Here is a 13,674-nt window from a genome sequence, read left to right on the forward strand (position 1 = left end):
AGAAAGGCAGCATCTTCTGTACGGTTACATTTTATTAATATCTACTATGCTTTTTTATATTAAACTAAGTTTTTAATATTGCTGTTGAACATTTCAGATGTTGCATGTGTGTTTAGTATTGTTTTTCATAGAGCTTATGTGTCCTTGTTAACTACCTCTGCCAGTCCATTAGTTAGGCAGGCAGGAAGTCCCACCCTGGCAGAGCATCAGTGTAAGACTCTTCTTTTTCAATTTTCCCCTCAGACACACCATCCTGAGAAGCCACTTTTTCCTACCACAGGAAGCCCAAGAGAACACTATAGCTAGCAGTCTGACAGCCAAACTGAACCCTGGCCTTTTGTATCCTGCCAGGTTTGAAAAGCTGGACATCACCCCTAAAAGTGCCCAGAAGATAAAGCCTGTCCTTGAGAGGTGGATGGCCGAGGCTGAGGCCCGCCACCGAGCAGGTATGCAGAATTTGACAGAGTTTATCGGCAGCGAGCCTTCAAAAAAACGGAAGAGGCGCACTTCTTTCACTCCGCAGGCACTAGAGATCTTGAACGCCCACTTTGAGAAGAACACGCATCCTTCTGGACAGGAAATGACAGAAATTGCAGAGAAGTTAAACTATGACCGGGAAGTTGTCCGGGTCTGGTTCTGCAACAAGCGACAAGCTCTCAAGAACACAATAAAACGTTTAAAACAACACGAGCCGGGCTCAGGAGTCCCTATGGAGTCTCTAACGGACTCAATGGAAGAAAATTCCTAAAACATTGAGCTTGAACTCTGTGAAATGCCTGTTCATCATCCTTGTAAGTAGAAAAAAGACTGAAAAACACAGGTGGACAGAACAATTTGTTAATGTATTCATGAGTTTTCCAAATATAACGCACAACACTTAGTGTGTGTGTATGTGATAGTAGTCCTAAGGAAAAAAAACAAACATTTTTTTTGCTATGGACTTCACAAAAAAACCAAATAACTGCATACGTTTTTCTGTATATTATACCAATGCGAACAGTGTTTGAAAAACAAGAGATTCTTCTATCTATTTAAAAAGAAAGCAAGACTGCCACCTGGAGGATCAATTGTAGACTTTTAGGTTAAGCGCTCATTCACAAGAAAATCTTCACTATTAACCAAAGCCAGAAAAATGGTGTTGCAAAACTAGATTGCTGGACTTCTCTATAATGAGCATAATGTTGTGTTACACATTTCATTGTCTGCTATGTGGGAAAAAGGGATTTTAATTTTAATTTTTTAATTTCATTGTTACATTACAGTATGTTGGGGCACACATTATATTTTACCACTATGAGTCACCTATTATTTAAACAAAACATGTGTTAAACATTTTAGGAGAGTGCAGCTTCATTACATGCCCCAAGTGATGCATAGCTTCCATGTTTACAGTACACCTGAATAATATTTGGTTAGCATCATGTAGTGCCAGTGAATTCTTTTCTTTGGGTGGATGTAGTTTCCTTACTCTACTAGGAAATGTACATCATTACTGACAATCCTAAGAGAAGAAATATGTTTCTACAACGGTGTGCGGCCATTTTCTCTATTTTCTCTCCAAAGTCTCCTAGCCAAAGAAATGTATTGAGGTTCTAATGAAATAGAAGCAGCTCAATAAAACAAACCAAATGAAAGACTGGAGGAGTATTAAACTGTTTATCACAGCTACTAAACTGTTTATCAGCTACCTAAATAATTGTGCATTGCATAATATGACAAGACTGTCTAGGCCTCTATGCTACACTTTGTTAGAAAGCAGTTGAAGATTTCAGATTTGATGTGTAATTTTATGTGGAGGAGTCAGGACTTTTATCAATGAAAGTGATGAGTTACTTAGATGAAGATACATAGACCATTTGTATTCACAGCATTTAATCAATGTCTGTTGAATCTGCTCCGAAACACTGTACATATACTATGACTCTTTTTTTTTCCGAGGTCAGTCATGATGAGCAGTTTCCAATTGATGTTCAATGTCGATTAAAGAAAATATTTCTATTATAATACCTTAGTGACTCCAATTATAGATAACTTGTCCTCCCCTATGCTGTCAATTGAAAAATATACATGACATAAAACCTGGTTGCTAAGCCTAATGTGGTACAGTCTGACTTTATAGGCCACAAATACACTCAACAGGTAAAAATGCACAATTACGTTTACCTCACAAATATACACACCAAAGGATCAACCTTGTTGAACATTTCTGTGCTTTTGTATTTTCCCATACGAATCACAAATGTCTCAAATTGTTAGAAGAACACTGTATTTGATTTTTTTCAAATGATAAAAGACTGTTATACTTACTGGAAATTCCAAATTCTGTAGGGATCTGTGCATTGTGTAACCAAAAACTGTTAGGTTTGAGTTTTAACTGTTGCCTGACACCGGTAAACTTTACAGTACAGCAGTAGTTCTCAAACTTTTTGCCTAGGCACCCTGGGGTGCCTTGGGACACTTGCAGGGATGCCTTGGATTGGTGGTCCAGGAGCAATTCAAATTATTTATGGTCAATGTAATAGGCAACACCAGTGCTGGTGGCTGTCAATCATAAATTATGTGGACAAACAGAAGCGAATCTTGTCCCTTACCTCACAATTGAACATAAGGAAGACATATAAACACAATTTACCTAATTTTATATTTCTTTCTAAATTACTCATTAAGAAACTTTTGGCCTAGGGGTGCCGTGAAAAAAATTCCGATTCTCTATGGAGCCGTGATTCCAAAAAGTTTGGGAACCACTGGTATGTTAGAAAGGGTTTGACCCTTGCAGAATTTACCTTGATCACCTATTTAAATTGTCACAATGAAACCTCCAGCAAATTATAACAACCTTTATAAAAAAATCTGCCTGTAGGTGACATAGTTTAAAATTCAATCAACACATATTTATAATTTTCAAGCAGCATAAATTGAATGTTAAGTAATAAATGATGAGGCCGATTCAATTCAGAGTGATATACGTGAATTGCCAACAGAATAGCATGGGGACATACTTAATGGCAGCACATTATGACTGCATTTTTAGCACATTTAATTTCACATCCGATAGGGGTAGTGTGCACAGCTGCACATTGTGAACTCACATCACTCTGAACTGAATTGCGGTCTATTTATCATATTAATTCTGTTGTCTAAAATGTCCCAATGGCGAAACTACAATGTAGTAAGAGAAAAAAAATAGCTAACAAAACAAATAACCCCATCAGCATTGAGTCCAATAAATTAGCTCTTACTACCACTGATACACTGAAACATTTTTTTACCGTTTTATAATTTTGTATTGTTTTTGTATTCTTGAAAATATACTGTAACGCTTCCTATATTGATTTTACGAATTTTGAAGGCCTAGCAAAAATAATAACTCAACAAAATCACCCAAAAGGTGTAAATATGTAAACCATAAATATTTTTAGCCACTTTTTCCCTATTAATGTAATGCATAAAAGCAGACCACTACATTTAAAAAAAAAATGAAAAAAGAAAAAAAAAAACTTTTTGTACATTTCTTTTGTTCAATGCTCTTAGTGCTCTCTGTTATTGGATACTGTAGACTGAATGGAAACAAGAGTATTGTTATTGTATAGTTGTATTTTATTTCACTCTGAAAGTTTAACCCTTTTTGCCAGAAGGGACCTGCAATGCATTGCAACTACTGAAATATCAATTCATTGATGCCCACTCTTGTGGTGAAGGAATTTAAGCAGCAACTCTACGTATTTGTTTAAAAAATGTACAGTTCCATTAAAAAAGTATGAATAAGGAATATATTTTAGTCTCCCTTATATGGTAAATATTTAAGTGCCACCACTATATGATGCTATCACCGTAAATCTTATGATCTCAGTGTTCTTAAATTGCATCCAACTTATTGGAGTCCGAGTTCGCCGGCCATGTGGGATGCCGGTCGAGCTCAGACATTTTTTTAAAAGGGCAATCATGTACAAGGTATGGTTTAGCCTTGTACATGATTGCCCCTTTAAAAAAATCATATGAGTTTGGCTGTCATCCTACACGGGTGCCGAACTCGGACTTCCTTACATCCCGCCCTGTACCCACATTAAATTCTCACTACAATACTTAGATCCACCTGGATGTTACTGGATCCACATTGAATTCCAATAAAATCAATTGGATCCAAGTTAATCCAATTTAATTGAGTCCAACTGGATCCATATTAATTCCCACAATAACACTTGGATCCAAATGGCTCCAACTACAGTGAACTGACAGGAATCCTGCTCACATTCAGGCCAGATTCTTGTGGCCGGATCCCTAATTGAACACATCAGAATAGATCTCTATGCGGAATATGCACAGGTACAGCTGTCTGAAAATAATCAGCAGAAATTCTTGTTTATTGTAAAATAGCATCAGTATGTACATTACCTTAACTTTCTTTGTTTAAAAAAAGAAATAGAATAAAAAAAACCTACACCTGCTGTGCAGAACAAATTTCTTACTCAAAGCTACATGAGCACATTTATTGCATATCTGTTTTTAATAGTTTTCTCATATGCCATGTGGGGATTTGTCATGCCCCAGTAATAGCTCCTAGCTAGCTCTGTAATGCTACATTATAACTCACATCCAGTTCAGCAAAACAGACAAATGAATAAACTTAAGTTGAACAAGTTTTATGGTCAGAAAGTTTAGGCTAATTGGTTACTACATGCTGTCTAAACCCTTTTTGCATATTACATTAATACAAATATGGACGTATAGGGACACTGTGGTAGATTACACTGGAAACAGCACTTAAACAGCTATGTGTATAATCTGATAACCTGTTAAAGTACACAAAGGCCATTTTATTTCTGCTTTCTTCACATAATGCTCTATGGATATGGGGAGACATTATGGGAATTTTTTCACAAGCATCAATGACTCCAAGTGAGCGTGTGATTACCCACTGCATCTGTTCCACCTATCAGTAAATACATGTGATTCAGCACAGGCAGCATAGACGACCACATACACTAGCCCTATAAGTGTTTTAAGCTTCTGATACAAACTCTTCTGCGCAAGCATCTAAATTCACTTACAAACCAAGCTCCATAATGTAAAATATGATAACATAAACTAATATGTGCTCCCCATTTCTAATCTCAGCTTCAAACGCATGCCAGATCTAGTGTCATAACCTAGGTGATGCTAATATAATGGTGGCACATAACTGAATTAGTATAGTTTATTGCATTTTTCTGCATAGAAAATACATGGAGGTAAGCAATGACCAGTTTATTAAAGGGTTGGAATAAAGAGGGAGCAATACTGTTTTATAAGTATTGATCACATGGTTTCTGTATATGATTGCTGATAATCATGTAGAGGAGAAACAGGCAATCCTCTGCTTCCTAGCTGTTGTAGAGCTACAAACCTTAGCATCTCCTGGCATACTGGTAGCTCTAACCCCAGTGTAAAAATACAGGTGTAGTATGTCTGATCGGCGGTCAGCATACCGATGGCGGGATCTCGGCAGAATACCGAAGCTGGGATCCCGGCGGGTAGGGGTGAGTGCAGCAAGCCCCTTGCGGGCTCGGTGGCGACCGCAGGTCGCCATGGGTTCTATTCCCACTCTATGGGTGTCGTGGACACCCACGAGTGGAAATAGTCCCTGTTGGTCGGCATGCCAACCATCGTGATAGTGAGGGGGAGGGATGTTGGTGGAGGTCATGTGAATGTCTGTCTCCCGACCGCCGGTCACATGAATACCACCCTAAAAATTCAAGCTACTTAAACCAACAAGTTATGTTGTTAAAAGTTTTCAGCTGACACCCTTATTCATTAGTGAAGTCAGTTTGGGCTATTTACTAACATTATTCAAAGGTGTACAAATTCACTAATATCAAATAATCAATCCACACTTGCTTTTTATATGTCCAGTACGTTAGACAAGGAATGCAAATGTATTGAAATGTTATAGTGTAAATTTGCACCTTTGATCAATTTAGCAAATAATCCCCTATGCATACTGTACCTCCCAACTTTTGCTGACATCAACTCGGGACCTTGCGCGCATCCAAAAAGATGGGGGGCATGACCTTGCACGGTAGGGTGTGGCACAGCATTTATTTATGGATTGCTCGCTGCTTTGCAGAGCAGCAGTAATCAAAGACCCTCCTAACCTTTCCTCCCGCCTGATGAGACTCTGCGGCCCACGGGTGGGACAGTGGGGCATTGTGCGAATAGTGGGACTGTCCCGCTGGAATCGGACAGTTGGGAGGTATGCCTATGTCTCTGCACTAGATAGATCTAGAAGTGTACTTTACATGAAGCAAAAATACCCAGCACCTCAGTAGCCTAAATATATACATTTCTTTAGAACATTGGTCCTCAAACAGTGCGTGTTTTCCAGGTCTCCTCACAGAATCACAAGTAAAATAATAAACTCCACTACCAGATATTTTAAAAATGCGTCAGTGAGTAATGAGTACACGTATGCACCAGCTAAATGACCTGGAAAACATGAACTGTGTGGGGTCCTGAGAAACAAGTTTGAGAACATATGCTTTAGAAGCCATCTAAATCTATCAAATAAAAATATTAGCCTAGCATCCATTAATAAAGAATAAAATGTTTGTGTTGGTTTAATTTTTTCACAACAAATGTGGATCTGCTGCTTTGCAAACAAAAATGGCTGTCCTGGTTTCTCAACAGACAGGAACAAGAGAAAGCATCAATGAAAAAGTAGAGGCGTATAGAAATACTCAAGCTATAAACAAGCTATAACCAAAAAGAAACATGTAAAAATGCCTTTGCTCGTCTTAATGCTGGACCAAAGCTCAATGTATGTAGGTATATGCACATTGTAAAAATATGGCTAAATGTTGCTGACAATCTTGCAATATTAAAGTGTCACATGGAAAAGCAGAACATACATGTTTGTCATTGTTTCACAATACTGCTCTGCAAGGCTCCTACAGCGTATAAAGCGAAAATGGTGTAAATCCTGAAATAAAATTTCCATGGCAATGTTTCCACTTTAGAAAGGATTTATTATTCACTCTTACTATATATATTTTTTCTGTGTGTGTAATTCATTTGTAGCACCACTGTGAGACACCAAAGGTTCTTCTCATCATACTTGCTTAATACCTACAATGGCTGAACAGATTGGAATAACATGATGCTTTAGTTTTTCATTTCCAGCATTGAACTTAACAATGAAAGACAACACTGAGGGAGATACTATGTTAACTTTCCACTGGAAGAGGAGTTTTATTGTGGTGGACTTATGGCTGGAAGATAAATATAAACTTTACTGGAAGCTCCTTACTGCTCTGACACTGAAACCAAAGCTGATTTAACTGCACAGGTTGCTTTAAATTTTATAAACTGGAATAAACTAAAACTGTAATTAATCTAGAGCAATATCTGTATGGTCAGTAAAGCTGCACTTTGTGTATTTCTTAAAAGCTTCAGATCTGTCACTTTTAATTTGTACCATATGAATAAAGATTTGTTTGACATGAAAATGTGATATGGAATTTACTGAACTTTATTCAAAATGATGTTATCTAATTATTAATTATTATTACATGCTAATCTCACACACAGACCAACTTATAGAGTTTACTTTTCATTATATTTGTACCATTGAAATATTACACAGGGACAGAAAATAGGATTTCTTTTTTTCATGCTATCTGGTCTATTCAGGAAGCAGTGAAAAGTGTGGAGAAGTGAGCCAGTGGAGAAGTTGCCCATGGCAACCAATCAGCTTTGAAGTAACATTTATAATTTGCATGTTATACAATTGTACAGAACAGCTGATTGGTTGCCATGGGCAACTTCTCCACAGGCTCACTTATCCACTCTTTTCATTGCTTCATGAATAGACCCTTTAGTAAAGTAGAAGGTTATTTTAGTTTATACAGGGACGGACCTGACCAGTTGGAGACCCTAGGCAAGATTCGGGCTGGTGACTCCTTCCGCCCCAATGTGGGACCTCACCAAATGGACATGGCCTGTGACTCTAGCCATCATTTATGCCCCCCTTATGTCTCCAGCCATCAAAAATATCTCCCTTGTGTGTCTCTAGCCATCAAATCTCTCTCCCCTTGTGTGTCTCCACCAATTAAATCTTTCCCACTTGTTTATCTCCAGCAATCCAATCCCCAAACTCTCTCTTTAACAATCTCTCATTATTTACTTACCTTTGCTGTATTTCCTGTGCTTCTTTCCTCTGCGGTGCTCTCTCTACTGTGAATGATGCTGATGTGACCCTAGGTCATGCCAGCGTCTGACTGATGGAAGCTGCAGGAGCTGTATGATCAGCGCTTGGCAGTACAGACTTTCTGTTGCTGCTGCTCTGCTGCCTGTCATATAATATGTTAGGCAATGGCGCAGCATTGCCGGAAAGCCTGTACATTGCATCGGAGGACAGCCACTGTCAGCTGGGACTTCTAAAATCTGAAGCCAGAGCAGCAGAGCTTAGATGTACAGCCTGCCCAGATGCCCCTAGGAATTTGCCTATACTGCCTATGCCTATTGCCAGCTCTGAGTTTATACTAAATAGGACAACGTGGAAGCACAGCAAAACGTCCTTTTTAGGGGGTGATGTGCACTTCTGTACAGTTTTCAGGAGCAGTAAAAAACAAGAAACAATTTTGAAAAATGAAAGTAATAAAGTATATAAAGACTTTTTAGGCCAGTACCGTGCTATGCTTAAAGGCAATAGATCTTCAGCATAAATAGGCATTTCTAGGTGTAATTGAATAAAATAACTTATCCGCCGCTGAGTATTTTTTCACCCATATGTTTATATATTTAAAAATGTGTGATTTAGAATTTTGGATAAGGGATACTCAACCTGTATACAGTATATGTATATGTATTTTCCCACAGTATTTTGTAACAAAAAAAGCTTATCTCAGCCCGACAGCAGCCTTAGCCATGCGGCTACAGAAATTAGCAGACACTGGAGAAATGTGCTCCTATCTGCAGCTGCTGGGGGGGGGGGGGGGGGGGGGGGGGGAAGGACACAATGGTGGAAGTTTACTAAGGTCCCGAATCCATTTGAGTTTGTCTTTGTTTTCTAAGTGTCATCTTTGGGCTATTTGTACTGAGTTTTGTTGGTGACATTGTAAATGGTATTGAGGGGAAAGTATGCCTTTTTGCAGATGATACAAAGATTTGCAACAGGGTAGACACACTGGGAGGGGTAAAACAAATTATTGATGACCTAGATGGGCTTGAGAAATGGTCAAGAACATGGCAACTACAGTTTAATGCTAAAAAATGCAATATCATGCACTTGGGTCTCAAAAACCCAAAGGCTAAATTTAGTATCAAGGGAACTATAATGGAAACTACTGAGGAGGAAAGGATTTTGGAGTCACTATTTCAAGTGACTTAAAGGCAGGAATGCAATGAGAAAGGTAAGTCAGATGCTTGGTTGCATAGGGAGAGGAATAAGTAGCAGGAAAATAGAAGTAATAATGCCACTGTATAGGTCATTGGTATGGCCTCATCTGGAATACAGTGTCCAGTTCTGGAGACCATATCTCCATAAGGATATAAATACATTAGAGAGTGTACAAAGAAGGGCAACTAAAATGGTGCATGGCCTACTGTACATCACAAAACTTACCGGGAAAGGCTAAAAATCTTAACATGTATAGTTTGGAGGAGAGAAGGGAAAGGGGGGACATGATAGAAACTTTCAAATATACCAAGAGTTTTAACAAAGTTCAGGAGGGAAACATTCTTCAAAGGAAGAGGAGTATTAGAACTCGAGGACATGCACTCAAACTGGAGGGAGGCAGGTTCAGGGGAAATTTAAGGAAAAATTACTTCACAAAAAGGGTAGTGGACAAATAGAATAGTGCTGATTTTAAAAATACGGGGGACCCTTACATCTTTGTCCCCCATATTTTTGCAACCAGGACCAGACCAAGAGCCCGGTGCTGGTTGTATAAATACTGGGGATCCCTACACATTTTTTCCCGGGTATTTTAACAACCAGGACTGTCTCAAAGAGCCCGGAGCTGGTTATGCTTAGCAGGGGGGACCCCATGCAATTATTTTTTTTTAAACTATTTCAGTAATGTACACAATGAAGCCCTGCACAGATCGCAGTGATCCGGACGGACTTCACTGTGTTAAGTCTGGCGTGTTTTACTATTCTCTCCCATAAAACACTGCTGGCATTACGAATTTCATCGACATCGGTGAACTCGTATTGAAAAAAACACGGTCGTTTAGTAAATTACTATGTTTGTTCTCAAAAAGTTGCACTCTCAAGCTGCCGATGTCAGCCGAGATCTCTGCTGACATCAGCAAAAACCCGAATCTTAGTTAATATACCCCAATGCTGTGATATTGCAATGAACGGTGGACAGATACATTGGCCACCTAAGTTTAGGGAAAATCGATATTTTGCAAATGTAAAAAATATATATATACTATTTTTTAAGTAAAATCATCTTGGATAAGTTTTAAATAGCTGTTCTTAACCTACAGATGTGCTCAACCTGATCCTGCAAATGAGTTGCGGGCAGGGGCGTTTTAAGAGAGGAGGAGGCCCGTGTTCAGCCTCCTCTGTTCGAGTCCCCTCCTCTCTGCCCGGAGCACTGAGAGTCTGAGCACTAGAGGGCTCAGACTCTACTGCGCATGCGCAGATCTCTGGGAAAATGGCGTGGTGGCCATTTTCCCTGAGATTTCTCTACTGCACATGCGCAGAACTCCGTGAAAATGTCCGCTGAGTCATTTTCGCTGAGTTCTAATAGCACTGCGAATGCCGGCGCTGGACTTCGGAGGGGTGAGTATTTTAAAAATGGGTGCAGTGTGTGCGGTGGGAGCCCCCTCTGGACTCAGGGGCCCGTGTGCATCGCACACACTGCACCCATTATAGAAATGCCAGTGGTTGCGGGAAAATGATACCCATTTGCCGTGAATTGGGTTCCTGCAAACAACCGCAGACACATGCATTCGCATCAGCTTCCATAGAAAAGGATATAGCAAATGCCCAATTCGAGTAGCCATGGCAGGCTGTATATAATCGCTGCCGTGATGTGTACACATGTGTCAGGCGATTATGTGTAAGATCAGGCTGGGCACATCTCTTATTTAATCATAAAAAGTGACAATTTCTGAGCAGTTTTTGGAAAAAATATTAGCCAGTTAAGTGGTTAATGAGGTTGGAGAACATTTGTTGATCACTCTCCTCTATGCAGAACCTTTCCAGTTCCTTGATATTCTTGGGTAGTTACTTGTGGATTTCAATACACTTCACAATTTTCACATCTGAAGACTGAAAGGGTCATTGACAAAATGTTGATTTTGTGTTCTGGCAATCATTTCAGGGTGGAGATTGACATGTTTTTGAGGTACACAGAAATTGGTCTAAAATCTCCTGGTATAGAGTGAAATTCATTATGCCATTGATTTTAACTGCCTGGACCCCATTGGCAACAAAACAATCCCCATAGCATCAATGATCCTTTGCCATATTTGATAGTGGGTATCAGATGCTTTTCTTTATATGCAGCCTTTTTTTTCTCTCCAGATGTCACAATAGTGTGCATAGCCATAAAGTTTTAGTTTTATCCCATCTGACCACATCTCACAATCCCATTTGTATTTCCAATGACATCAGGTAAAGTTCATGTGACGCATTTTGTGTCTTGCTGTTAGGAAAGGATTTTTTGTAAAACTCTTCTAAAATGCATCCTGTCATGGAGCAGGCTTCTTGTAGTGCATTTTTATAAATTTAAAACCCGCAAGATTCCACTAGTCTGTGCAGATCTGAAACTATGATCTTGGTTGGCCTCTTTTCACCCTCCTAACTGTATGTGGGTGCAGTAAGCTCATGCATCATCTTCTCTGGAACATTTTCAACTGTTCCATCATTTTCTGCTTTTTTATTAAGTACTTAATGGTAATTTCTACTATTTTTTTGTATAACAATCATCTCTTAATCTGTGCAGATCTATAACATTCTTGTTATTTCAGTTGCAAGCTCATGATAAAGGATTTCACATGTGTGTAACCTCATAATTGTATCGCAGGTAAACAAGAAATTAGTTGTTTCGAAGTTTCGAAGTTCCTCCTTTACTTATGTTGCCATCTACTGTACTTATAATTTCGTTGTGTTACTTTCTTCACATAAAGTAATTATTTTGTATCTCTTTCTAGGTGACCAGTCAACTCTCTTAACTTTGCTTGTCGTCCTAAATAAGTTACATAGCTTACTTCAGGAAATTAAAGTAAAAACCTCATAAAAAACAGTGACCAACTTAGTGATAATCAAACAACTAATTAAGTTGTTTTTCTGTCAATTCTGGTAGCAACAAATGTGAGCTTACTCATGCTAACACCTTATTGGATCCATTTTTGTGGCATCATAACACCTGATTGGATCTCAGAACAAACACTCCTATTGGTCAGTTTTGAGTTGAATAAATCTACTCTCTTTACAAAAAAAAGTGTACCTTATCTTTATTTAGAAAAAGTGACAAGGAACGCACTCACAAGGCTTCTTAAATAGTGAAAATGAGATTTCTTTAATTCAGCTCACATAGTTTACAGGGTCATGGTCAACGTTTCGGTCCTCTATGGAACCTTTGTCAAGACCAAACTTTAATGCTGCCATCTCCCCTGCACACATCCTGCCTGTGGAGCCATAAATACCCTAAGGGACAGCCCACCAATTAATTCCTAGCCAATAGGGAGCTCGTATCTATTATTTGCAGCAAAATGCTAGTATGATGTCCACCAAAAAGCCACGACCAGTGTGTATAAGTTAATAACTACAAGCAGCAAAAAGAAATGATAAAGGCAATAATGAAATGACCATACAGAAGATAAATGGAAGCAGTTACTGGCGGTGGAACGCACGCCACCACCGTGGAACGCATTGCGCTTCCTATCTCAGAATGCGCACTTCCGGTCGCTCATCATCTGACATAGCGCGTGTCATCCTGCATCTCTTAGCAACCAGCCTGGCATGTATCACTAGGACGCAATGCCCGCTCTGGCACCGGAGACAGGGGATAGGTGTAGCAGTGGGTAGTATTGCAGAATAACAACATTACAACATGTCAAGATAACACCTTACCCAGAAAAGTTAGTGAATATACACACTGACATGCATAGCTGCCATCAAGTCATCAAAAATAGTAATACAGTATATCAAACAACTAAAAATAAATGTATAATTACGGGATGAAAAATGCACTGGATATATCGGTTGTTATATAGGCTTCCCACTGTATTTATAGCTCCATAATTCCAAAACATTCCAAGAGCACCAATGCAGAAAAGAAATCTTAGTCAAGTGAGTACATATAAACACCACACAGATGAGTTCTCGTGTTCAAAGGTATATAAACACAAAGATTCACTTATCATAAGACAAAAAATGTAAATACTAAATATTAAAGCCTGTGGGTCAAGGGGTGCCGTGTAGCCATGGCCAGCAAGCTCAACGGTACCAGAACACCCCAGCACTGTCAGGATAACAGAAAAATAGAAAAAATAGAGTACAAATTTATTGAAAATGGACGTAGATCTATATGAACATATGGAGCGGGTTCTGTTCATTGAGTCCTTTAGGGGACACTGTCCCGAGAAAGTGGATCCAGTAGGCTTCTCTCTTTAATAGGAGCTTGCCCCTATCGCCACCCCGGGGTAATGTGGAACCCAGTCAATCATCATGCATCTTAG

The 13,674-nt window shown here is 39.1% G+C and overlaps 1 protein-coding gene across 2 annotated transcripts in view; it reads left to right on the forward strand.

Annotated features, from left to right (window-relative positions):
* Positions 1-7,444, forward strand: part of POU6F2 (POU class 6 homeobox 2) — a 677,794-nt gene extending 670,350 nt beyond the window's left edge. The window contains exon 9 of one of the 2 annotated variants that reach the window (XM_063922531.1): positions 244-7,444. In XM_063922531.1, coding sequence (XP_063778601.1) covers positions 244-748 — 505 coding nt within the window. In that variant the 3' untranslated portion in view covers positions 749-7,444. The remainder of the gene's footprint in view (positions 1-243) is intronic. The other variant, XM_063922532.1, reaches the window with a different exon arrangement.
* The last annotated feature ends 6,230 nt before the right edge of the window (positions 7,445-13,674 follow it).

This window comes from Pseudophryne corroboree, chromosome 5 (assembly GCF_028390025.1).
Source record: "Pseudophryne corroboree isolate aPseCor3 chromosome 5, aPseCor3.hap2, whole genome shotgun sequence".
Taxonomy (NCBI): domain Eukaryota; kingdom Metazoa; phylum Chordata; class Amphibia; order Anura; family Myobatrachidae; genus Pseudophryne; species Pseudophryne corroboree.